This window comes from Lithohypha guttulata, assembly GCF_036872675.1.
Source record: "Lithohypha guttulata strain CCFEE 5908 chromosome Unknown scaffold_9, whole genome shotgun sequence".
Lineage (NCBI taxonomy): Eukaryota > Fungi > Ascomycota > Eurotiomycetes > Chaetothyriales > Trichomeriaceae > Lithohypha > Lithohypha guttulata.
Genome location: NW_027042758.1, coordinates 303,687 through 328,627, shown reverse-complemented (window position 1 = coordinate 328,627; position 24,941 = coordinate 303,687). Strand labels below are relative to the sequence as shown.

Sequence of the window (24,941 nt, the reverse complement as noted above, 5' to 3'; positions counted from 1 at the left end):
CATTTCGCGCATGATAAGACTAGTCGGGCAGCACGTGATGGTAGTGTGGTGCCAGCCTTAGTTCTTTCCCACGAAAGTCAACGCCGCGACAACCATAGCTTCTACTCCCACCCTCAAAGTCGGCTGGATGACTGGTGCAAAATAAGGGCTATGATTCGCTGGAATCTCATTCAATATCCCCTCCTTCTCGTGTTTATCCCACACCTCTGCATCCGTCCCACCAAAGAACCAGAACATATAAGGCTTGTCGATTCGGCGCGCAAGCCAGCTGAAGTCTTCACTACCCAATTGTGCAGCCATGTTCGTGTCAACTCTGTCCTTGCCAAAATACGAGATGAACGAGTCGTTGACTTGAGCTGTCACATCAGCGTCGTTCTCGGTGAGTGGAAACTGATTCAATTTCTCGAATTTAGCAGGTTTCGGGCTACGACCAGCTGTGCATTCTGCATCGACGATGCGATGTAAGCCGTCGAGCAGGACTTTTCGCCAGGTCTCACTGAAGCTGCGGATGTTGACTTGAAGAATAGCATCGTCGGAGATGACGTTCACGGTATGACCTGCATGGAAGCTGCCTACTGTGACGACAGCGGTCTCGTCTGGTGGGACTTCGCGTGAGACAAGAGTCTGTAGCCTGACGACAATATGGGATGCTATCACAACAGGATCAATCGTGTAATGAGGCATAGAGCCATGCCCCCCACGACCATAGATGGTGATCCGGTAGCTATCAGCAGCTGACATAGTCGGGCCAGTCTGCGTATGTACAGTTCCTGTCTTGAGGGCCATGACGTGCTGTCCTAACACGATATCTGGTTCTGGACAGGCGTGCTTCGCTCGATCGTACAAGCCATCATCGAGCATCATCTGTGCACCACAGCCGCGCTCTTCAGCTGGCTGGAAGAGGTAGATCAATGTTCCGGACCAGCTATCCTTGGCCTTGAGGAAAGTCTCAATAGCAGCAAGCATGGAAGTGATGTGGAAGTCATGTCCGCAAGCATGCATAGTTGGTTTCTCAACGTTATCGAGATGCGAATCGAACTGGCGGGCCGTACTGGCATAATCTAGACCAGTCTTCTCTTGCAAGCCCAGTCCGTCGAAATCAGCACGAAGCAGTAAGGTCTTGCCCGTCCCATTGCGATGAATACCAATCAAGCCAGTGCCACCAATTGGGTGTTTGAGTTCGATTGGTGAGCCGTATTGCGAGTTCAACGACTGGAGAACCTCTAGAATCTTGGCTGAGGTCTTAGTCTCGAGAGTAGAGATCTCAGGATTGCGATGAAAATGCTTGTAGAGGTCTTCGTAGCTGCTGAAATCCGGAATCTGTTGAGATATGATCGAGGCAAAAGGGGAACCCTTGACTTCGATTCCACTCATCTTGATTTGAAAGCAGTGGTTGCTTCAAAGGCAGCGTGTAGACTCTGCCCCTACAGCCTGAATACTGTTTAGCAAGAGGATACTAAAGAACGGAGTTCCAAGAACTATAGCTTTGTCAGCAACAAGGTCGCTGGCTGGTCTAAACCTATAGGCCGTAGTGGTATGGCACAACAACTGAGATCACTGTCGTGCGACAATGTAGACGTTCGACATGATGCACTAATTTTCGGAGAAGTGCTCATAACCCCTCAGCAATCAAGAGTTTTCTCGAGGAGAGCAAAAGCGCATAAGATTTGTCGAAGCAGGGCGCAAAAGCCTGCAGGGAAATCCATGTTGCGTCAAATTTAAATTGATTCTCTACAGCAAGTATTCCCGCGATACAGGATGCAGCGAAGCATTGCCTGAATATAGGACGACATCTGAGCTTTTGTTTGTGACGTAAAGTGCAGGTGAAGCGAGAGAGTGTCTGCCGACACGATCGGCTTTCGTCATCGATATGTGCCACCTCCCCTTCAAAGAGAGTGACAAGGCCTTGAGCCGGACTGAGCCTGCGACCTCGACAGATGTTGTGACCTCTACGGGCCTGTCGAGGTCCGCATCGACGTCTGACTAGAAGAGTGACTGTGCAAGACCGTCTCTAGAAGTGAAGTAATGTCAAGTGTCTGCCTCACACGTTGCTTAGTATCACTTCACCAGTGGTTGCAAGGTGTGCTTCTTCTTCTCGCCTAAGATATAGCAACTTGGGCAAAGCTCTCAAGCTGTGGAAAACATTTTGCATCCACACGCCAATGCGTCCACCTTGTCATGGTCTTGGCACGGCTGCCGGCCTACACGATCTACAACCAAGGAACACTCTTTTCAAGTCCCGTTGATCATAACTCTTTCCGAGTTGTCGCAATGCATCTCTATCCAGCTGGCTGCATCAACAGGCACACATATTCATGAGCGGTGCTGAATAGTATGCACCATCTTCCAATCGCCTGTCGTTGCCAACTATCGTATCGAAGTCTTGCTCGAGGAACTGTCGTGGTCGGCCATTGTCCGCACAAGCTCTGACCTGACAACCAAGCTGATGATGTACCAGGCTCGGTCTTGTTTGATATCACAAAGTCATCTCTGTGCAATATTGAGAGACGAATTGCCTGTCTGTATGATTCTGCAACCGCTACTACGCGCACATAACCTCTAAACAAACAGTGCGAGAATTCGCAAATATCTTGAGATATGCTCACTAGATCTGCTGGTGGGTGACGAACGAACATGGACATGACCAGCCATGTCGACAGTACAACACGTACATGAACGAAGGTTAGGCCAAGATTAAAACGGATACCTAATCCACTAGCCAAGGCAGGGCGGAGATCTATGGCATCTGAGCTAGGCGTATAAGGGGACTAAAGCTGAACTTAATCATGTGGCTGAAGAGTTTCCAACGAAGATGATGAGGCCATCGAGTCAGGTGCAATATGTGCTGGGAATGAGCCCGAGATATAGTATGAGAATGCTCGTGCGTATAAGAACCAGCGTCCTCCCATTCCTAGAAAAGTCGCAAGTCAAAAAGTTGAATTCGAAAACAAACGAAACTGTTTCATCTCTCTTACCATTAATTCAATACTCCTGAACCATTGATAGTCAAGAAGCCAACATGAAGAACCTTATATCTTTTATCGTTCTTGGAGCAAGCCTTTGTGTTAGCACTCAAGCCTACATTGTCGAGATGTACGAGAATGGCGATTGTACAGGCAACTCTTGGTCTCGAAATGTGTACGACAATACTTGCGCATACACCTCAGGCTTCCAATCACTCAAACTCACAACAAATGGTGGGCAATTCCAGCAGTTGAGAGCATGGTCGCCTCAAGCTTGTGCAGGATATTACACCCTGGAAGCATGTGTGCAGGGCGTGAACAGTCTAAGGCTCGGTGAATGCATCTCGACTGCTGGTGGCTCGAACGCGCTGAGCTCTTATTCGAATGCTCCTTTTTGCCCAAATTAGGTCGTAAAAGGCCACTGACAACAATCATGGTTTTTACGTCAAAGCATCTGGTACAAATCACACCGTCGATCGGTACCGAGAAGTGTCCCTCCTCGCTGAGCCCAAGCGACATTATTGGATGAGGTTATATTGGTATGACGACAGCTTGTCTTGTCCCTGAGAATGATTTACGATCAGTGTTGCGAGCGACGAGGAAGGTGTATCTACAAGCCGCTAGGTTGTTGTTACATAGTTGTCTATTCCGAAAATACTACATTCCTCCCTGACAGGTCTTGCGACTATTGTTGGATAGAATGAGTACTTGTGCTTTGGGTTTTCTAGACTATCACAATGATCGGAAGGAGTGGTCTTTGCTATGACTCCAATATTCAGTCTTTCGCTGCTGACATTGCAGGAATGTACAACTTGCTCGCCCAACAAGTCAGTAAAAACAGTAATCTTAAATGCCTACTTTGTTGAAGCGCTCTTTCCTGCTGATGAAAAGCTTGACTGATACCATTCTTGTCGGTATAACCTACACGACACACCTGCTCGTCCGATGACTTACAACCTGTGCCAGAAGCAAGATTAGTATTCAGGTTGCAATGGCCTCGGATGATTTGACAGTACCTGCCGTGGTGGTCTACCTCTGATAGAGAGTGTATACTTTGCCACACATATAGCAACGAAGTCCCGGTCGATTTCCAGGAGTTTTCGGCGGCTGTCGTGGAACCAAACTCACATTTCCCTATCGTCCGTGGAACCGAGTCATCTAATATCGCCACTGCTATAACCACAATTCCAAGCAGTGAGCTTGAACAATACGGTCTAGCCACGAAGCTCAGGGATTTGCGAACTGGAAGCGTTGCAGAAATCGACTAGACTTCGTTCTGAAGGTTTGGCGGACGAGAAGAAAGAAATTGCAAGAAAGAAGCCCAGTCGGGCATGCAAATCCGAGGATCGCAGTGGGGGACGAAGAGCATGCGTAATTTGGCGGTGTCCATGGGGATCGAGGTATGCTGTAAGATTGGTAAAAGGTTGGAGAGCTAAAATGTCTAGCTAAAGCACTCATAAGTCCAAACATAGGAACATGATCGTAATGAGCAGTCCCGCACCACATATGAGCTCGCACGTGAAATTCTCGCGTTGCAAGGCTGGCTCGAACCAAGTAAATCTCATATCTTTCTGAAACAAGGCATACTCCTCTGTTGGCCTAGGTACGGGTCGACTGAACCTGCGGATAAGGTCCTTGTTTGGCTCGACCAGCAGATATCTCACGTGCGACCAGACAAGTTTAGATCTCAAATCGTGCCGAGCACTATGATATCGTGCTCCCGCCAGGTCCACGTGAGAGATGAGAATTTGATCATGAAGCCATGGAAAGACCCGGTTGACAATGAAGCAGGTCTTGTTGGAAAAGAGCTCGGTTTGCATGAACTGTCTCATAACGTCGATGATGTCGTTCGTGAGGATGCCCGTGATCTCGATTATGGTGAGGTCGTCCAAGTCGATTTTGACACGACAGGAACGCGGTGTATAAGTGATGTATCTGTCACTTTTAAGCCCGTCAGTCGGTAGCAGGGTGAAAACCCATCTTCGAGCATGTTTGCAACCATGTCGAAGCAGCCAGTTTGCTTTGTAATTGAGCCCAAACGGGCTTTGGCAAAGTGGATGACTAAGTGATATGCTCTGAAGCGTGCTGTGCATGAAGTATGGAAAGGGCATCAGATTCCTCAGGTCCAACCCTCGGCGAGGATAGAGTGAGATTGTGACGTGACGGACACCAGCTCTAGGACGAGCTACGGCATTCCAACCCTCTTCGATCGATTTATAACGTTGAGACCTGGAGATAATACGCCAACACGGACAGTCGTTGAAGCAATTGAAATCTGCTTCTTGAAGGAAGACGCGCATGGTTTCGCTGTAGACTCGCCTGTTGGTCAGAGGGAGATTGAGCCAGGTCATCCGAGTCAGTCTGCAATCGTCTGGCTGGCTGCGTAAGTTTGTGCATGATTTACGGAAATGCGTATTCACTGATATTGTGCGGAACACATGTTGGTAGATCAGGTATCTGACATCGTAGGGAATGTCTTCGAGCCATCGCACAGTATTCTTCTGCGGTTTGTAGCCACCAGCATCTGTAGCAACCGTGTCTGCCGCCGATCTCCAACAAATAGGTATGTAGTCATCTAATAAGTCCCAGCCAATATCACCTGAACGGGTTTCATCCGTAGTGCAGGGTCCAGAAAGTGTGACTGCCATGTCACAGTCATGAGGCTCGGGCTTTTTTAGGAGACTGGTCGTAGGTTGCGAAGACATGGTTGTTATATGGCAATCATCCTCAGGTGGAAAGACATGGTAATATACCTAGCGTATCGCGCAGGTCTCAACGAGCTAGGATAGAGTTCACGGTGCGAGAGCATAATCACATCCCATTGAGTAGAATAAATTGACAACGAGGTACTATCGCGTTTTTGCTATCAGTGTAAACAAATTACCTCTGAGCAAACCTACTAGTCGTCGTATCATCGATGCAAAGTACTGATGCGGTCTGCATGGTCCCAGACGAGTATGGCACCAACACTGCATACTGAAAGCAGGCCTTAGGAACCCGTCTGTAGGGCGAAGGGCTATGCCAGGCTCTACCGTACGCTGGTAAACTTTGTATGCTGCTAGAGTGACCATGGGCATGGTGTGTACTAATCATGAATGCAAAGAACGCGATGTTTTTGAGGTCGTTTTATTCAAGGCTGCTGCTGCACGCAAACAAGTTGCCGCTGAACATCCCATACCAACGGTCTTCTACAGCTGAATCAAGGCTGCACAATCTTACCCTGCCCGAGCGATGAAATCATCGCATTAGGCGTGCTCTAGAAGGTCTCGCCATTCTTCGTGAACCATCATTGGGTAAGAATGGCCGTCGCAGCTCCATTCGTGTAGCCCGAGAAGCCGCCACCAGTTTGGGACGCAGCCGGGCCAGCCCCGGTGCCCCATCACCTTACTCATGTCACGATTCAGGAACATACATTCGACAGCTCGTGTGACATCTGTATCCTGGAGATACTCTAATACTACAAGCTTCAAGATGATGTGCTAAAGCCGTTCCCCACCGAATTTCATCGTCACCAGGGAGAAAGAGTCACCGCTTCCTTCGTGTCTCGAGTCGTTTCTGCGACAACGACAGTGACATCAATTCCTTACTTCCTGCTCTTCCTATATACCTCGCCGGCACACTACAGAGCAACACAAGCGATGCGCTTCAGAGACAGACTTCAACAAACCACCTTTGCCACGTCCTATCATCCTTCACCGACCTCGCTACAACATGATATTCAGACACCTCCGACTTTCGTAAGAGGTCACCAACAATTTCCATCTCAGAACAATGGAGCAGCGACCTCGATAGTGATCAATATTAACGATGGCGGATCGACTGGAAGAGGTATCCTTATTGGCCTCTTGTCTGCATTTGGCTCGGCTGGGATCGCCGTGCTTGTGTTGGCCATCTTTTTCTTCTTCAAGTATACTTCTCGAGGTCGCATCATTCTAGACCGGATAGGCCGACCTGGAGAATTCGATGACGAGCAAGCTTTTATCAGGGAAGAGGCGGAGGCGCTGGAGAGTATGGATGATATGCAGCGAGCAGAATATGTCAGAGCTAAAGGTGAGCCATACTACAATGTGTCGCAGTCACAAACAGAGTGCTAATCAACGCAGCTTTTATTTCAGCCAATCCTCCCGAGACCACACCTACAGATATATCCTTATCACAGTTTCTGGCGATACAAGAGAAGGGAGTTTCAGCATGGGAGTTCGAACCTGAGCTCGAGATCGCAAATTGTTTTGTTGAAGCGCGGACTGAGATAGAATTTTTCGACGCAGAATGCAGTGTACAGAGCAACTTGCCGATACCTAAGCAGAACGAAGTATATTATTGGGAAGCAAAAGTCTATGACAAACCAGAGACAAGTACTATCAGTATTGGTCTGACTACAAAGCCATATCCTCTATTCAGACTACCAGGTATGTCAATACATGGACAAGTTCAGTCAATTCACTGACCACTTTAGGCTTTCACAAAACATCGATTGCATACCTGTCGAATGGGCTGAGACGTTACAACCAGCCGTTCTCCGGTACTTCATATGGTCCTGAATACGTGCAGGGAGATGTGATTGGAATTGGGTACCGACCACGAACAGGCAGTATCTTCTTCACCAGAAACGGCAAGAAACTGGAAGAAGTCGCTCACAATCTAAAATCACAGAATTTCTTCCCAACAGTCGGTGCTAATGGTCCATGTACTGTGCACGTGAATTTCGGCCAGATGGGCTTCGTCTTCATTGAAGCAAATGTGAAGAAGTGGGGGCTTGCCCCAATGACTGGCAGTCTAGCACCTCCACCACCATATGGTAGTGAGCAAGGCAGCATCCTTCTCGAAAGCGGCCGCGACGGCGTACGGCAACCTGAATACCAACCTGGTCACTCACGAACACGAAGCGGTCTAGCAAGATTGGGTTTGCCAACGGGAAATTCTGGCCCGGTACGCTCACCGACAGACATCTCCCTAGCATCCCTCGCACAATTTGGCTCGTCGCAGGATTTGAGTCAGAGCGAAGCAAGCATGATTGGCGATGTGCAACACCAACCCATCGAGAACACTCCCGCGGGTCAACAAATCATTCCGCCGCCTGAGTACACAAGTCCAGGAGCAAGTCCGCGAAGTAGTACGGAGGATAGTGAGGAGAGGGAGAGACGGAGACTACTTGTAGGAGACGGGGACGAGTCACCACCTATCCCAACTTATGATGCTGCTGTTGGGGGAGGAACAGCCAACTACCAGTCATGACCTATATGAAGATACCCAAAATTTACGAGGAAATATCATTATGTATGATTACCATTGTTCAATAAGTTCGGCATTGGACGTGCCTCACTTAAGCCTAGTGTTTTCGTCTTCGGCATGTGTTCTAGGCCCTAGGTCGTACTTGAATCTCTCCACCTCGTTCTTCCTGGCCGATAACCTAAGCGAGGTAAGCACCAATGATGGTGACTGCCGCTGGAGGAACCACCGAATGACGCACGCGACCAGGGTGAATGCTCCTGCCCAACGAAGAAACGCAGCTGTTTGCGGTGGTGAATTTAGACCTTGGAAGCTGTGTCGTGCCTGCCACTGTCCATGGCTGCGCAACTGTGCTATGCTGTCTGAGCTCGGGGCACATTGCACAGCACTGGCACTGCATTCTTCCGTTTACCTATGTCTTACGTGTCTTACGGCTTCTGAGTCGTAGCATAGCTCTCCCTGGCTTCAAACGCGCGACTCTGTCAGTACCACCATCACCACGATTCCTATATCTGAGCCCATCATTTGCTCTTTCAATGTCGACGACTTCGGAAAAGTAGAGAAGGAACAGGAAATGATTAGCTGTATGCTCATTCCACCAAGGTAGCTACCCGAGACAATTGCCGAAACAGTCCATCTCAAAGGACAAACTTGTGGACATCGCGTCGGCAGCCTGCAGCAACAAATATCGAGGTATCAATGCGTAGAAATGCAACAGATGGAGAGTCTGGTCTCTCCAGCCGGGTCCATGGCAATAAAGAGGGTGCGAGTTTTCAGGTCATAGTTTTGGTGAGCCGTTCCATCTCAAAAAGGCTTTCTTCTGCGACAGGTTTGCTAACACTGCTAAACAGGGCGCAAGCGGTGGACCTCGCGAAGACAATGTTTCTGGTTTGCTCGTACGCGCACCTCAGTCGGAATGGAGGAAGGGTTCCGTAATTGCTGTGGATGCAGGCGTACACCTTGCGAGCATTGTGCGCATCCTGCAGCAACATATGCCTCTGTTCTCAAAAGAGCGACCACCGCCTGGGTTCTCACAAGTCATCGCAGAAGGCCCGTTTGCTGGCGTCAGATGTCCTGGAATATCCGCGAGGGCGAACGCCCTGCATATCTTCAGAGAGCTGATGCATGCTTTCCTCATCACACATCCACATCTCGATCACCTGTCTGCAATGGGCGTGAATACACCGGCACTTGAGTATGGAAGAGAAGCCAAAACAATCCTCGCGCTGGACTCAACCATCGAAGCGATTAAGTCCCATATCTTCAACGACTCAATCTGGCCAAATCTGTCCGACGAAGGTAGTGGTGTCGGTTTCGTGACTTACAGACGCTTGAAAGAGGGTGGAAATAATCGCTTGGGGTCTGGTGATGCACGTGGCTACGTGCGTATCTGTGAGAATCTTGCGACCTTGTGCATGGGCGTCACTCATGGCAAGTGCAAGGCGAAGCCCGTCTCGCCCCATCATCGTAGTGAGTCGATTGGGTGGCATGATGCTTATGCTTTTCCTCAGCGACGTTTATCACGCATTTCTGACCATGAATCTTACTTCGCAGCAGTACACGGACATGCTTCACAGAGTTCCGCATTGGCACATCTGCCATCTGTACCGACAACACCGGCGTATCCGACCTTGCATACACCTAACTTGGGCGTACTAGAGGCAGACAACTTTGAGCCTGTGAAGAGTTCAGCATTCTTTATTCTCAACGAAGAAACAAACAACGAAGTGCTAATCTTTGGCGACATTGAACCTGATGCTGTGAGCTCCTCACCTCAAAATTACAAGGTGTGGAGAACGGCAGCGTCGAAAGTTGCAAACGGTACTCTGAAGGCAATCTTCATCGAATGCTCGTACGAGGACTCAGTGAGAGACAGCGACTTGTATGGACATCTTTGTCCTCGTCACCTTATACAAGAGCTGCTATTTCTAGCAAGAGAAGTGGCCGAGTGCAAGGCCGCCAAAGCCTTGACGAGAGTGCCGATGTTCACTTCTGGTGCTGAGCAAAGACGAGCGACGGATTCCCTCGGGCCGGCGGAAGTAACAAAGAAGCGCAAACGAGTCAACGGGTCTGTCGAGCCTGACATACCACAAAGTCCCTCAACTACTGGCTACGTCGGTACTCGATCGTCTTCCAGTCGTAGAAAAACATCAACTTCAACCTCAGCTATTGCAGGCGACGTCAGTCCCATGGCTCTTCGCGCTCAGTCGCCTTCACGAATACCTCAAGCCACGAAACACGTCCACTTTTCTGGACACAGTCCTAGCGGGCCTCCACGCATCCGCACGGGCTCTCTGTCCCATTCACAGCCTTTGACCGCAGCCTCACCTACAAATTCCACTCGTCCTGCCAGTCATTCTCTCAATGCTGCTCTACACCAATCTGCTATAGCGGAGGACAGTAATGCCTTCGAGAAACCCCACGACTCTCTTTCCAACCTCACAGTGCATATCATTCATGTCAAAGACACGCTTACTGATGGACCTGGACCTGGAGAGATCATCCTCGAGCAATTGGCTGAAAGGGCCGACGAAATTGGGTTGCAGTGTGGATTCCATACCACTGAATTCGGAGAGAGTATATGGGTGTGAATACAGGTCATTGAGAACTAGGAGAGAGAATCACAATATCTTTTCGTCCAATGCCGAATGGGATGGCTCACGTTTCCTGGACGGACTTCCAGTCACATTGACAAGGCAGACAGACTCTGAGAGCTGGGAAGTAGCCGTCACTACACCCACGTTGAATGCAAGACCCAGCAATTGCATCTCCTCAGGCCAAGCACGAAACTCGTGAGCTTGACGTCATCCGCCAAAAGGTCCAAATACAAGCCGCCAAGCCTGGAGTTCATGTCATTTCTGCACTCGAGTGGAGGAGTTTTCCTCAAAGGAGAAATCATTAGCACAAGTTCCCTATGTCTGCCTGGCGCTTCACATCGCGTCTTAACAATCTGATATTACTATGCTCATGCCCAGGAGAACCATAAGAAAGCCAAACTTTCTTCACGCCTAGCGAGGTCTTACTACACCCGTGCAGCATAGGAGGCCAACAAGACATGGCCACATAGTGCAGCAGGTCTGGCTTGATCCAATGGCTTTTCGAAGCGGACGCACATCTGGTCCTTCGGGCATGCTGGACACATCCGTAAGACCGTTCCAAGCTATCTCATGTGCACCTAATGGCTCCAGGTGGAGTCGGAGAATCAGTGAAGGGGAATGGAATTCATACAGGAAGAGGATAGAAGACTTCCATAAAGCGGGAATGACACGAGAAGCCATACACGAGTTTCTCAAAATAGAGGACGATTTTCATCCATCAATGCCTCAGCTTAATGGTCAGATGACAGCATGGGGTCTGAAAAGGAAAGCGGTTCCTGGTAGGAAGTCGGCTCTTTCAGCAAGACAGCCTTTGGTGCGTCCACCTCTGCTTGTCCCTGAAGTACCATTGAGTGAAGACCACGAACAAAATGACATATCATCCATGCTGTTGCAGCTTACCGAAGTTCTACAGGTCGATCAAGACGTACCAACAGCCAAAACTACAGCTCTGCCAAATTCGTCGTGGGAACCACAGTATTGTGACGAGGCCTGCTGTACGACCGCGATCTTCCATCAAAGAAAGATGCTCGGTGCTTGCTTTCTCATGTTCTTGAAGTGCTGGCCTCAAGCTTCAGGGATTCTGCAAGGACTGATTGATGAGATGACCCACGATAAGACTGTCTCAACGTCGAGTATTATCTGGGCCAAGGCAAATTACAATCGCATCTATGGCGGTGGATCCAAGCCTGACGACCTGATATCAATCTGGACCACACCTTCTGGGAACATAGTAGAGTCTTTGTGGGCAGACGTTGAAGTCGTTGTCACCGAAGCTCTACCCAGTCCGTTGATGTTCTTGTGCCTTACCGGGACTTATCGTGCATATGGTGAGTTGGAAAAAGCTCAACCTCCGCCAGCAGTCTTTCATTGCTTCGAAGTTCAACTACAGACATTGACACGCGAAATTCAGGAATATGAAGAAGAGACCACTTTGTTACTGCAACTGCTCGTTGGGTGTTCATATATACTCGAGTCTGCTGCTCTGCACAGCACTTTTGAACACTTCAAGCTGCACGTAAATCATGTTCCTGCCGATACATTCCACGACTTCATTCTGCCGAGGTTGTTGGCATGCCACATCATGTCAGCTTGGATTGACAAGCCGCGCATTGCTACGTTGAGTTCACTGGCAGCCTTCAGAAACTCTTCCTCGATATTCAAGCCTGATGTTCTGCTTCCAGAACTTTTCGTCACTTTCAGCCACATGATTGCTGCGAGGATACACGACATACCGCCTCTATCGTCCCCTACCTTTGTCAGCGATCTCAAGAAGGCGGTTCGGAAGGCTGTCATGAAACTCTGCTTCGCTCAAAAATCGTGGTACTGCGCCGAGATCGCCAAAGTGTTGCTGTCACTCTTCCACAAGCCGGCTATTCAATCAAATCGTAAACATCAATACATGGATCAGCTAGCGTTGAAGACAGCTCACAAGATCATGGGGACTGGCTACATCAGCATGTTTGGAAGTCAACCGGCTGGAAGTGCTGGACCCCTTACCTGGATGCGATCTGCTGACTGCTTTGAAGTCAAAAAAGTCTGCACTCGAGTAGACGTGATACCGGAAGCGCCTGGACCACAAACATGTAATAGCTCAGCTGTACTGGGTAAGCAGAGAACCGAATCTGTGGCCAGCAATGAATCGACTCTGTCTCCTCCGTCAATAACAGGTTCAACTGTGGTCGGCTCGGCTTCCTCGAGCCAGTCATCTTGTCCAACCCTGAATTCTGTCATTGAGGAACATGATCCATCTTCTCCAATACCCAAATCTCAGGCTAATTCAACCTCAAGCAGACCTACGATTACGCGCTCTGCCACAGGCGACCTTCCTCGGCGATTCCCGACTAGCTCTTCTGGAAGGCTAAGCTTCTGTGAAATATTGGCTACCAATGCGCGCGTCACAACTAACCAGATGAGAAGACAGACCGGCAGCCCATCCTCGGTGTCACGAACAGATTCTCGGGCGTCGTCTTCGAGAATGACAATGGATTCTCAGTATAGCTTCCGTCGTGTCTTTGGAATTGAAGGCTCAGTTTGTAACGATGGTCTCCCTCAGCGCTTCCCAACAACTTCATCAGCCAAAATGAGTATCGATGGTTTCGGTGTTGGAGGAGAAGAAACCACGAGTTCCGGTAACGAGACTGAGGCTTCGAGATTCTCCTGGATTCCTGGCGCTTCTGGAGAATTGCTTGTTGTGGCAGAATGCGGATTGCCTAGTCCAAGTGACACTTCAATGGGTATGGAAAGAGGTTCTGGTGATGGCGACTCTGATGTGTGCTACGTGTCGAGAGAGAGACATGTCTCTGCCTGGATTAAGCAGCATAGCTATGTCAATCCTGGTGTCGAGAGGCGGTACAGTGCTGATTAGGATATCATATGACGGGAGAAGGTTTATGCTTGCTACGCGATAGACGCGCGACAGAAGATGCCAGACGCAGTTTGCGAAGATTGTAAAGACAGTGTCATAAAGATTTGTAGAATTGTATTATGTCTTGAATAGATAAACATTCATTTACCGTACGTGAAGGCTACTCTGTCCTATCGTCGTCATATCCCAGAGAGCTGACATTGGATCAGTGAAGGCCAGCTGTACAGAGGGAGAGAACGAATTGTCGTTTGCATAGCCGAAAGTGGTGCTGCTTGAGCCGTTACTTTCGAGCATAGCCTGCTGCAGAGAGCTGTCAGCTGAATCTTCGGCACACGCGTATAAGGTTGACTTACCATCAAAGAATTCATAGATTCAGGATGTATCCACACGTCGGTGAAGGTATTAGCACCAGGAGACTGGTGAGGTTGCGAGAGGATATCGAAAAGCTGTAAAGGCATCGGTGCTCCACCTTGTGATAACACATCCCTGTCTGACCTATCGATCTGAGTCGTGTACGAGATAGGACCTGGACAATGTCCTATGTGATTCTCCGATGCGGTGCCCGCGTTCCACCCTGGAACAGGTCCCAGATAAGACTCATTCTGCGCATCCGTAGTTGGTAGTGGTAACTGCTGCGGATGTAAGCCCAAACTCCTAGACCTTGACGTGCTCGTTTTCTGACGAGCTGAGCTACATTTTAAATGCTGTGCACGTGCATCTTACACTCCCCCGAACTTTCTGACCAGCATCTCGAGCACGTCAGCGGCTTTGTAAGCTTCTATACTCTGGTCTTGCGTCTGTTCAAATATGCGAGCGCTGAGACTGAGGGCCTGGATCGTGTCGTCTCTAGATGTGATATCGTTTGCCATCATCCTCTCTTGAATTTGCTTGTCGTTAGGTTGAGATGACAATGCCGAGGAAACAATCGTCGCAGCGAGCAGGTAATCATGTATCGCGAGTGATGTCCGATGATTCGTCATGCTTCTCGAGTGACAGTCGATTGGGATGTCTTCATTCCGAATATATTGAAAGCGCAGGATCGACGTAGCTGAGCTTAGACAGGCCTTTCTCGAGTATGAGTACCGATCGTCCCGATTGTTCAAAAATCTGCTGTGAAGGACACAGAGGGATATTTGGTGGATACTCGCTAGAGCAAATCGAGCAGATACAAGTACGAGAGGAACTTGACCAGATAGTCGACCTAGCTGGTAACGAGAAAAGACATCGGCGTAGACAAGCTTAAGCTCACGATCTAGTTCGAAAACTCTCCCCGAACTCATTAGGCTAGTAATCTCGTCGAGCGTCCGAGCGAACGCAAATACTAATTTGCTCTTCACGATTAAGTACGAGATCTGTGTTGATTCAGAGTCTGAGAGCGCTTCTGGAATTGCAGTGATGTCCTCGTGAAAATTTTCGTCATCGTAAACGTCTCGGGGAGGAGGTGTATCAAGTGTACGAATTCCGATCATGGAAGGCAGACCGAGCTGAAACGATAACATGATATCGGCCTGCCTGATGTGGGCCCACGTTCTGCGACGCATCTCAGCCTGTTAATGTTAGGAAGATGTAATGTTTTGATATCTTATCATACCTGCAAAGGTGTCAAACTTGAGATCGGCCGTGACGGGTGATAATAGCCCATCTTCATTGCTAGTCTCACGATCACGCCGATCAGAACCCAGATATCTGACTTTGCATCTCTGCTGGATACATACTCTGCATAAAGATGAAAGCATAAGGTTTCGATTAGAGACTCCTGCGGTACTGTGTAATTTGCAAGAGTCAAGCAATCTGTGAGACGATTTCGAAACAAGGTACCAAGATCTTGACAATTTCCTTCAAATTCCAGGGGTGCATCACCCTCACGAATGTCATCTATCGTGGCGACCCTCAACACAGCAAACAGAGAGCCAATCCATGCTGTTGAGGTCTCCGCTTCGTCCTTCCAGAAAGCTTCGTACTATGAACGATTAGGAGATGACATTGAGAAGAATGCAAGCATTACCTGCTTGTAATAAGTGAGTTCACGAAGTATATCTTTATGATCCGCGAGGGCCGCGTTCTCGAGCCTTGAAACATACATATCGCCGGATACTGGTGAGCAAAGAATCTATTGACCATGATATCGCAGCTATACCTTGAGGGTAGCTGCAATAGTGAGTCTTGTCTACTCTGGTTTCTTGAGGATCCGAACAGAAGAGTGGGACCAGGACTGTCATATCGTCGAAAAAAATTGGAAATTCTCGTCTTTTGCTCCTCGTATCGATAATTCTGCTCTTGGAAATGACGGCGGACTTCATCAATCTAACTAATTAGCCAACCAAACATCGAACGCGTATGTGACAGACTTCGCTCAATAATAATGCCCGATGTGCCTCATTGTATGATGAGCACTGTTTATATTCAGTATTGATGTGAATCGTGGTATCAGATCCAACAACATGGTTCCTGTTTGGCCGGGCTGCATCGTCTTGGAAGTCTTCATGGTCATTAGTCACACAAGATGGTAGTGCGTCTAGCTGTCCTCGCGATTCTTGATGAGCTTTGAAAAGACTAAGCACAAGGTTTTCGAGTTGATTGATTCGTGATTGGAACGCAGTCGGCAGGTCTGATCGTGACAATACCGGGCGTGAGTCACGTTCACGTGGAACATATTTGCAGTCTGCAATCTCGCCACGATTGATACAAGTCTCACAAGCTGGTTGGGCACGATCGCACCTCTGCCTGAATATGTCAGACAGCAAGGGCTATCTCTCAACATTACTCGCTTCCGATTACGCCAAGATAGAGACGATATCGGCCTCCTGGCTCTGGTACGGTACGGTACGTTGAGGCCTGATCATCATCTCCTGTTTGGTCGGGCATAGTCTTACAGTATTACCAAGCACTCGCTTTGAAGTCTGCAATATGTCAATGAGTTCAGCTTCGAGGCACGAATTTCCGGAGACAACATCTTGGCAAGAAGGTAATATCAAAATCCTGGTACTACCAGTCGGAGATAGCATGAAGCCGTCGTGATGGAGGATGAACCATCAGAGATGACGGGAAAGTTTCGGCAATTGAGGAGGTGGAGTTTCAACCAGTCAAGATATCCGGATCGACAGTAACCTGAATCTTTGCCTGAACATGCATGACCATACTCGAGTAAGATTAGAAGAGAAACGCGGAAGACACGATCGTTGAAAGTCACATGCTATTATTCTGATTGGTCTTGACTGAAATATGGCTGCTCAGATGCTGCTTTCGGCTTTTCCCACACTTGTCCGATGTGTCCGACACGATCCTATTACAGCCAAGGAGACTTACTTTGCATGTCCGTCCATCTGCAGACCAACTCGACGCGATGAGAGTATTCACTGCTGAGGTCACGAGTTGAGTTCCGGGATGTATTAGATCTTTGAGGATTTGCGGGAGATATATTGGCAAGACAATGTCTCTGACCAACAATATGAATGGCTGATCGGGAAATCGATTGCCGCCTCTCTCTTGTATTGTGCCTTCAAAACCCGCCCAAAGACTCTTCGCTATCGATCGCTACCACAAACCATCGATGATCTGCACACCGAAGCTATTCCGACCTATCGATATGGCGAGTGCTGGTAGCCTCACAGACAGAGAAGCCGCCATCGATGCAGTGATCAGGTTCGTTTGCGCTCTCGACGAAGGTAGTTCTGAGCTATCTGCCTCCTCCCTTACCAGCGATGCTATCATGGATACCAACCACGCTCCTCAACGAAGTCGGCATGAACTATTCGATTATCAGAGGTCAAGACAACGTCGTCGAAACACTGATGAGCAGAGTTGGCCGACCACTGGACACAACGCACATGGTCACGAATATTCAGTGCAAAGTGAACGCAGACAAGGCGGAACTGACGGCTTGTATTCTTGCCCAGCATTTCAGAAAAGGGCATGGTCCGAGTCCTGTGTACCATGACTACTGGTTGTTTGAAGATCAATACGGGCGTGACGTTGTGCGGGATGGAGAACTTTGGCGGATTAGCAAAGTAACAATTACACCTGCTTGGACACAAGGAAACCCGGACGTGTTAAAAGTCTAGCGTGGACGATAGATAGTTGTACTAAACATGCCGTTGTGGTTGAAGTTCGTCCTGAGTCATTGTCAAGTCGTCAAGTAGCAGTTATGGCGGTTATGTCTTCGTGGCCACCGTTATGGCAGTCGGAACGATGACAGTGGGTGAGACAAAGGCCCTCCTTGTGTGCTGAAAGACGCTATTTGGTTATGCTTTTGGCGGAACGGTTGGACTGAGAGCCCAGTAAGTGGATACCAGACCTCTCTCCGTGCTGTATACTGTACAATAAGCCCAGCCGTTGGTCTGCAGCGGACGAAGCCCAAAAATCATGCTTACCAAGCATGCCGCATCACATACTTCTGAAAAAGGAAAACGAGGATTTCTCCACCTTCCAAGACTTGAAATAGGCTCCGCTGGGTCGTGTATAGTCCCGATCCCACTTCCCTCTTCGTGAGAGTTATACACTGATGTTGATGATCACTCTTCCCAATATCTGGAATAGACGTATATGAAATGGCCAAAGCTACTGAAGGAGGATTCCAGGTCATCTCCTTCAACGACAATGGTCGAGTGCAAAACTACAAGAAGCGCAGAACACACTTCAAGTCACGACGCGGATGCATGATATGCAAAAGTCGACGTATCAAGGCAAGTTTTTGCTTACGATCGCTGTGTCCGGTCACTGAGTGCAAAAGTGCGACGAACAGGTTCCGTCATGCCAGAATTGTGCCAGGCATGGATCATACTGCATGTATAATAGTGCAAGCTCGCTTCCAGTTAGTGCTCAGCCAAAGATCACTATCATGGATCTGGACCCTGCAAACATGGAATCTTTCTTGCTTAACTATTTCCTTGCTGTGGTTGTGGAAACTATGATGCTATTGCCGAACTGGACCTCAGTCTCAAAGGGAACCATCGAGATAGCTGTACATGTAAGAGCGTGTCGAAATAGGGACCTTAGTGTCACAAACTGACAATGTGTAGGAACCTTATGCTATGCACTCAATCCTTGCTGTATCAGGCTGTCACTGGCGATATCACATGAAGTCGCCTCGACACCGCTGCACAAGTGAGATATTCCATACAATGCGGGCATGTTCAGGACTAAGACATACCCTAAGCACGACACGGATAGTGAATATCGATGCCGCAATGACAGTGTCCATGTTCATGGGAAGTCTCTCTTTTGCGGTCATGACAGAGGACTTCCAGGTAGCTCTGGAAGATCGGGCTGTGCCATTTTGCTGGTTGGGAAAACAGCTTGGTCTCAAATCACTTTCCAATCTTTTCCAGGCTGGACAGGGCGCGCAGACCGTATGGCATGATATATACAAAGACGCGGTCGGTGGTTTTCTCCAGGTCGACGACGAACGGCCTGGTATCGATGGAATCCCAAAGGAGCTTCTGACTCTCTTCAATGTGACGCAATCATCTAGTTGCGATGATCACCCTTACTTGAGAGGTCTTCGAAGATTATGTCATATCCTTTGCATCGACTCCCAGGATCCGCTCGCTCACTTGCAATACATGCAGTTCGTGGAGGTGATATCCCCAGTGTTTCTCTGTCTCCTGAACGGCCTAGACACGAAGGCGCTTGTGCTTGTGTCGTACTGGCTTGCCCTTCTTTGCACCAAAGACTGTTGGTGGTCACGTCTTCGAGCTAAAAATGACTGCTGGGCTATTTGTGAGCATCTTCGAAGACACGGAGACGACACATTGTGGAGATACCTGGATTTTCCGGCTATTGCTTGTGGGTATGCATACAGTGGTACTGCTCCGGCTGGACGGCGGCTGATTGGACGTCTGAGACGTGATTGCTACCAGGGTGCTGCAGTACCCTCATTCTCAACTTGCTAAGTCGATGGATACGCGCGGTCTTTGTTCAATCAGTATTCTGTGACCACGCCAAGCGAGAAGTTGAGTCAATTCGCAACCAGAGCTCCAGCCACTGGAACCTGTCTTTCTCAGTCCTGGTAAGCGGCGAAAAGGCAAGTAGTCTGGCTCCAGCAAACTTCCCCAGTTGTTTCTTATCAATAACGACCGCAATTGGCCACTCGCATTGTGTACACGACTCCATTTCGACCCAACATAGTAAACGAGACACTTGCAGGGTGTGCCCTAACCCGATATAGTAAACGAGGTGCTTGTGGAGTCAATATCTAGGCCTCAACTGCTGTCCGATCCTTTGTTGATTGTCATATCGTTTGGTAGTGGCGGACTCAGAGCCTGATATCTATGAGCACTGTCAGGAATTCCGAGGTAATTAGTAATCCTCTGCACTCACATCAGAGGAACCCGTACTGTTCTGTAGCATATAAAGGCGTCGAGTGTCTCAAGCAGACTTTCGGTGTCACAATCGAGATCAACAGTGAGATTAAAACACTATGTCTACCTATCTTGTCACTGGAGCAACGGGCTTCCAGGGCGGTGCAGTAGTCACCGAACTGTTGGCCGCCGGAATGAATGTTCATGCTGTGGTTCGCAACAAGTCATCCACAGCAGCTATTGCTCTCCAGGACCGAGGCGTTGTTCTGTTCGAAGGTACCCATGAGAACCCAGACACAGTTTTTCGCGAGGCGGCTGCTGGTTGTACAGGTCTCTTCTTCAACCCAACCATTTTCGATCCCAAAGGAGCCAAATCACACGCGGAAGCGATCATTCAAGCGTGCAAGGCTGGAGCTGGAGAGACCCTCAGCAGTATCGTCATATCTTCAACTTACCGTACAGCTGAAATGGGTAAAAATCTTCACGTCACAGCAGAGATCCATCCTTTCCTGGAGAAGTACTATGCATCCAAAGTAGAGGTTGAGGCCGCGGTTCGGGACAGTGGAATTTGCCATATCACGATCCTTCGGGCGCCCGTACTGAATTATGACTATCTATTGCCAACTTCGGCCAAGCCTTCCGCGCCTTTTCCGCTGTTGCCACGGTCAGGGACACTAACGACCTCGTTGAATGAGGGACTGACGATGCCACACCTGGATGAGAACGACATTGGTAGATTCGCCACCGCAGCGCTGTTGAGCCCTGCGAAGTTTAGTGGACATGAAATCGAACTGGCAGGCGACAACCTATCGCCAGCCGATGTACGAGATATCCTGGTTAAGGTCAGTGGTATCGAGCTCAGACTCCATAAGCGCACGGCAGAACAGCTGGAAGAGAGCAAAGATAGAGAGTTCTTTCAAGTGTTCGAGCTGCTGACAAACCGTATCCCGTGCACCATCGATGTTGCGGCTTTAGAGGAGAAATACGGGATTAAGTTGACGAGGTTCGAGCAGTATTTGAGGAGAAATAAGGACAAGTTGATTGACTCGCTGCCGCCTCGATCAATGGCGACTTTCTGAGTGCACAAAAGTTCGGCTCATTCGGTGTCGTTATAACTGAATAACATTTCGTACTCTCTAAGACGAGGAGCGGCGTGGTTGTCGCGAGCACGAATGCACCCCCACCCATGTCAGTCAGCAATGTTGTTCCAATGTTTAGCTGACCTAGGGAATTATTCGTGTGCTTTGATCACTGTTATTGGACATCAATCTCAACTAAAAAAGAGATCGTCGCCAGAGACTGAGCCATGCTGCTTGCAGTTCCGGTGTGGAAACGACCTTGACAAGTTGACATCAAGAAGATCTTTTGATTATGCTCTAGGTGTAGTTTTATTCTGGAACTCAGGTTCGCAGGAACGAAACTGGTGAGCCAAGACTTTACACATTCAGCTGTAAGCAAGCACAATTGATTTCTTCAACATCGTATAACTGGCTACCTGTGTTGATGGAGCCAACGTCGACCGCTTGAACTCAGAAGCACAACATCTTTGTTGCAACCATCGTTCGAAAGAGCACCGTTTGTCCAGAAAAAGGTGACGAGTGGCCTTATTGCCTGCTGACTGATTGTATATGCCTGAGGCAAGCAGTAGTCTTACCGATGGGTCATGGATCGGCCCTACGTCATGGCAAGCTCCGATAGTCGCAAGATCCCATCACCAGTTTTCGTTCGTCCCTCGTTTCCCTACTCAATCCTGTTGGTTTCTTCGCAAGAGCTCAGTCTCTTTGTCGTTAGTCTCAAATGTTGTATCGATTATTAACGACGGCGCTTTCGCTGCTGCAAATCATGACGAAAATGCAGATCGCACAATGAAGGGGAAGGTAAAAGACAATGTTCGGCAGAAATGACGAACCCGATAGACCAGATTGGCGATCAGTACTCGAGTGACATCAAAGCGACAAATTGTCAACCAACGATTCAGACCAGGATCGAAAATGAGAGCATGCGATACACCATGATTAGCCCGCAGCCATTCCCTGTCCATTCATGTTCTGACCACACTTGACAACAGAGTAGCTAAGAGTATGCAAGTGTCTCGTTTCGTACATCTCTTCAGCGCGATGTCGCAAATGACCTAATGGATTGAAGAAACAAGCAAAGACGAACACAACCAGACCTCATCATGTGAACCTATCGTCGTTCGTTTGGTCACTTGCGCTGTGCCAACCATGGAATAGTTGCTGTGGCTCATTGCCTTTCTTCTCTTGTAGCAGGAAAGTCTTACTAGTATCATAAGTCTTGTGCCCCAATCCCCGTGTGCAAGGCCTGATGGCACCGTTACCACCTATCAACGGCACTACCAGAGTCTAGACAGCCAGGGCGGCGGACTCCAGTAACCCAGAATCCGGGGACAGATCTACGTCTATTAGGACGAGATGGCCGGAACAGGGCACAAAGAGACGGTTCACTCCTTCAACTTCTGACGGTCACATAGTTTGAGCTGAGTGTGGCACTTCAACCATCACTTGTGATTGGTAATTTTAAATTGCTTACATCGGCTCGGTCTTTTGATCCGTAGCGCCGACTGCTGTTCTGCTCACCCTCAACCCGGCCGCTCACAATCTCTGGTGTCTTTGTGCATCAAGTCGCTTTGGATACGTCGTTCGAGATGCCTGTGCCCTGATTGCAGCACGGCACGATACGAAGTAAGCCCGATCTTATCTTATGCAGATTCCTATCCTGCTGCAACAGCGATTGCCTTTTCACTATAAGGTCTGAGTTTGTGCTAGTGCGTTTCTGGCACAAGCAACGGGCCTGGATCACGTTCTCCGCAGTGAGCTTCAACAAGCCTCAAGCTGCCGTATCTGATAGGTAACGCCCGATCGATGGTTCGATGGTCGCGTGGCCCAGATCAATCCTGATCCACACTCGACTGTCCCAATCAAGCGGAAGAGTCTCTCGCCTTTCTTTTCCAGTACAAACTTAGAGCTTATCGTACAGAGCCTGTCTAGCGAAGAGCTCTATTCTTCCTGAATAAGAACTAGCTATCACCCTGGCCAGCCGCTTCATTTGAACTTGTCTTTTCTTCACTCACCTTTTTTATCTCTTCTCCAAGTCGCGCCATATCATTCATCATGGCCGAAGTCAAGGGAGAGAAATACGACGACCTTACTGCCCAGAAAGTTGGCGAGACCCCAACAACTGCCATCGAGGGAGAGGTCTTCGCCGCCGACAATGCCGATCACCTACAACGTCGTTTGGGCAACCGACAAATTCAGTTGATTGCTATCGGTGGCTCCATCGGTACTGCCGTCTTCGTCTCTATCGGTAGTGGTCTTGTACGTGGCGGGCCAGGCAGCTTATTCCTCGCCTATGCTATTTACTCTTGTATGCTTGGTCTCATCAACAATGGCATTGCTGAGATGACTGTCCTATACCCTGTCTCGGGTGGTTTCGTACGTCTGGCTGGCCACTTTGTCGATGAAGCCTTCGGGTTCATGGCTGGCTGGAACTTCTACCTATACGAAGGTCTTATCATTCCTTTCGAGATCACTGCGCTGAACCTGGTCCTATCATATTGGAGCGACGAAATACCCGTCGCAGCAGTATGCGCGGGCTGCATCGTAGCCTATTCGTAAGTCCAGCAAATCCAGCTCGGCGCGGTTCTGTGTACTGATCAACCTAGTCTACTCAATGTCCTGGCAGTCAAAGCTTATGGTGAGGCCGAGTTCTGGCTTTCGGGTGGTAAGGTCATCTTGATCTTCATCGTGTTCTCGTAAGTAGCGCCTCGCACTCACTATGCCCGCAGTCCCTAACTTTGAACAGTTTGACATTTGTCACAATGGTCGGCGGTAATCCAAAGCACGATGCCTATGGGTTCAGATATTGGCAAAACCCAGGCTCCTTCGCCGAACATCGAACCACCGGCAGTCTCGGCCGATTCGAAGGTTTCCTCGCATGTCTCTGGAGTGCTTCATTCACAGTCGTTGGACCTGAGTACATCTCCATGGTAGCCGCCGAGGCGAAGCGACCTCGGTTATACATCAAGGCCGCGTTCAAGACTGTGTACTGGCGATTCGCAATCTTCTTCATCGGCAGCGCGCTCTGTGTCGGTATTGTTGTGCCTTACAACGAGCCATCACTAGTCGCTATCGTCACTGGAACTGGCTCAGGTGGTGGTACTGCTGCTGCTTCGCCCTACGTTATTGCGATGCGAAATCTTGGAATTGGTGGCCTGCCTCACCTTGTCAATGCACTCTTGTGCACCAGCATCTTTTCAGCAGGAAACACATACACTTACTGTGCGACACGAACACTGTACGGACTTGCACTCGAAGGCCGCGCCCCTCGAGTTTTGACAAAGTGCACAAAGGGTGGAGTACCGATTTACTGCTTCCTCATCACACTCCTATTCCCACTACTGTCCTTCCTACAGGTTGGCAGCAGCTCATCTGTCGTTCTAGGCTGGTTCGTCAGTTTGGTCACAGCAGGTGGTGTCATCACATACATTGTCATGGGCACGACCTACATCTTCTTCTACAGGGCCGTCAAAGCGCAAGGTATCGATCGAAGCTCGTTCCCATATACCGGCTGGTTTCAACCATATTGCGGCTACATCGGAACTGTATGGATGGTGTGCATTGTCTGCGTCTATGGTTACGGCTCATTCAAGCCGTGGAATACTGGATCCTTTTTCTCATACTACCTCATGTTGCTCATCGCGCCATTCACCTTCGGTATCTGGAAATTGGTCAAGAAGACTAAATTCGTCAAGCCACATGAGGCCGATTTGGTTTGGGAGCGACCGATCGTTGATGCGTACGAAGCGTCATTTTTCACGCCACCAGTTGGTTTTTGGACCGAAATGGTACAACTTGTGGGCTTCAACCGCAAGAAGAAGGATCGAAGAAGCTCTGTTGCTTCGTACTAGAATATTGCGTGCCTTCGAGGTCTGAGGAGCGTACAGCCTTAACGAGAAAGATGGCCTGTT

The 24,941-nt window shown here is 49.0% G+C and overlaps 8 protein-coding genes across 8 annotated transcripts; 5 read left to right on the top strand and 3 right to left on the bottom strand.

The window, feature by feature from the left end:
- Nucleotides 1–57: 57 nt before the first annotated feature.
- On the bottom strand, nt 58–1,374 carry LTR64_008454 (uncharacterized protein; the record flags this gene model as incomplete). Its single annotated transcript, XM_064902767.1, has 1 exon — nt 58–1,374. One exon carries the CDS (start codon nt 1,372–1,374, stop codon nt 58–60), a length of 1,317 nt encoding a protein of 438 aa, XP_064750906.1.
- Nucleotides 1,375–6,601: 5,227 nt separating this feature from the next.
- Nucleotides 6,602–8,198, top strand: ssh4 (the record flags this gene model as incomplete). Its single annotated transcript, XM_064902766.1, has 3 exons — nt 6,602–7,013; nt 7,067–7,372; nt 7,420–8,198. The coding sequence occupies 3 exons, from the start codon at nt 6,602–6,604 to the stop codon at nt 8,196–8,198; spliced, it is 1,497 nt and encodes a 498-aa protein (XP_064750905.1).
- Nucleotides 8,199–8,891: 693 nt separating this feature from the next.
- On the top strand, nt 8,892–10,783 carry PDE1 (3',5'-cyclic-nucleotide phosphodiesterase pde1; the record flags this gene model as incomplete). The annotated part of the gene is made up of 2 exons (XM_064902765.1): nt 8,892–8,981; nt 9,044–10,783. 2 exons carry the CDS (start codon nt 8,892–8,894, stop codon nt 10,781–10,783), a joined length of 1,830 nt encoding a protein of 609 aa, XP_064750904.1.
- Nucleotides 10,784–11,282: 499 nt separating this feature from the next.
- LTR64_008451 (uncharacterized protein) lies at nt 11,283–13,655 on the top strand (the record flags this gene model as incomplete). The annotated part of the gene is made up of 1 exon (XM_064902764.1): nt 11,283–13,655. The coding sequence occupies one exon, from the start codon at nt 11,283–11,285 to the stop codon at nt 13,653–13,655; it is 2,373 nt and encodes a 790-aa protein (XP_064750903.1).
- Nucleotides 13,656–13,799: 144 nt separating this feature from the next.
- Nucleotides 13,800–14,113, bottom strand: LTR64_008450 (uncharacterized protein; the record flags this gene model as incomplete). The annotated part of the gene is made up of 2 exons (XM_064902763.1): nt 13,800–13,955; nt 14,009–14,113. The coding sequence occupies 2 exons, from the start codon at nt 14,111–14,113 to the stop codon at nt 13,800–13,802; spliced, it is 261 nt and encodes an 86-aa protein (XP_064750902.1).
- Nucleotides 14,114–14,374: 261 nt separating this feature from the next.
- Nucleotides 14,375–15,297, bottom strand: LTR64_008449 (uncharacterized protein; the record flags this gene model as incomplete). The annotated part of the gene is made up of 2 exons (XM_064902762.1): nt 14,375–15,202; nt 15,247–15,297. 2 exons carry the CDS (start codon nt 15,295–15,297, stop codon nt 14,375–14,377), a joined length of 879 nt encoding a protein of 292 aa, XP_064750901.1.
- A 4,776-nt stretch (nt 15,298–20,073) lies between these two features.
- Nucleotides 20,074–21,033, top strand: LTR64_008448 (uncharacterized protein; the record flags this gene model as incomplete). The annotated part of the gene is made up of 1 exon (XM_064902761.1): nt 20,074–21,033. The coding sequence occupies one exon, from the start codon at nt 20,074–20,076 to the stop codon at nt 21,031–21,033; it is 960 nt and encodes a 319-aa protein (XP_064750900.1).
- A 2,052-nt stretch (nt 21,034–23,085) lies between these two features.
- Nucleotides 23,086–24,881, top strand: LTR64_008447 (uncharacterized protein; the record flags this gene model as incomplete). Its single annotated transcript, XM_064902760.1, has 3 exons — nt 23,086–23,585; nt 23,637–23,726; nt 23,777–24,881. The coding sequence occupies 3 exons, from the start codon at nt 23,086–23,088 to the stop codon at nt 24,879–24,881; spliced, it is 1,695 nt and encodes a 564-aa protein (XP_064750899.1).
- Nucleotides 24,882–24,941: the final 60 nt, after the last annotated feature.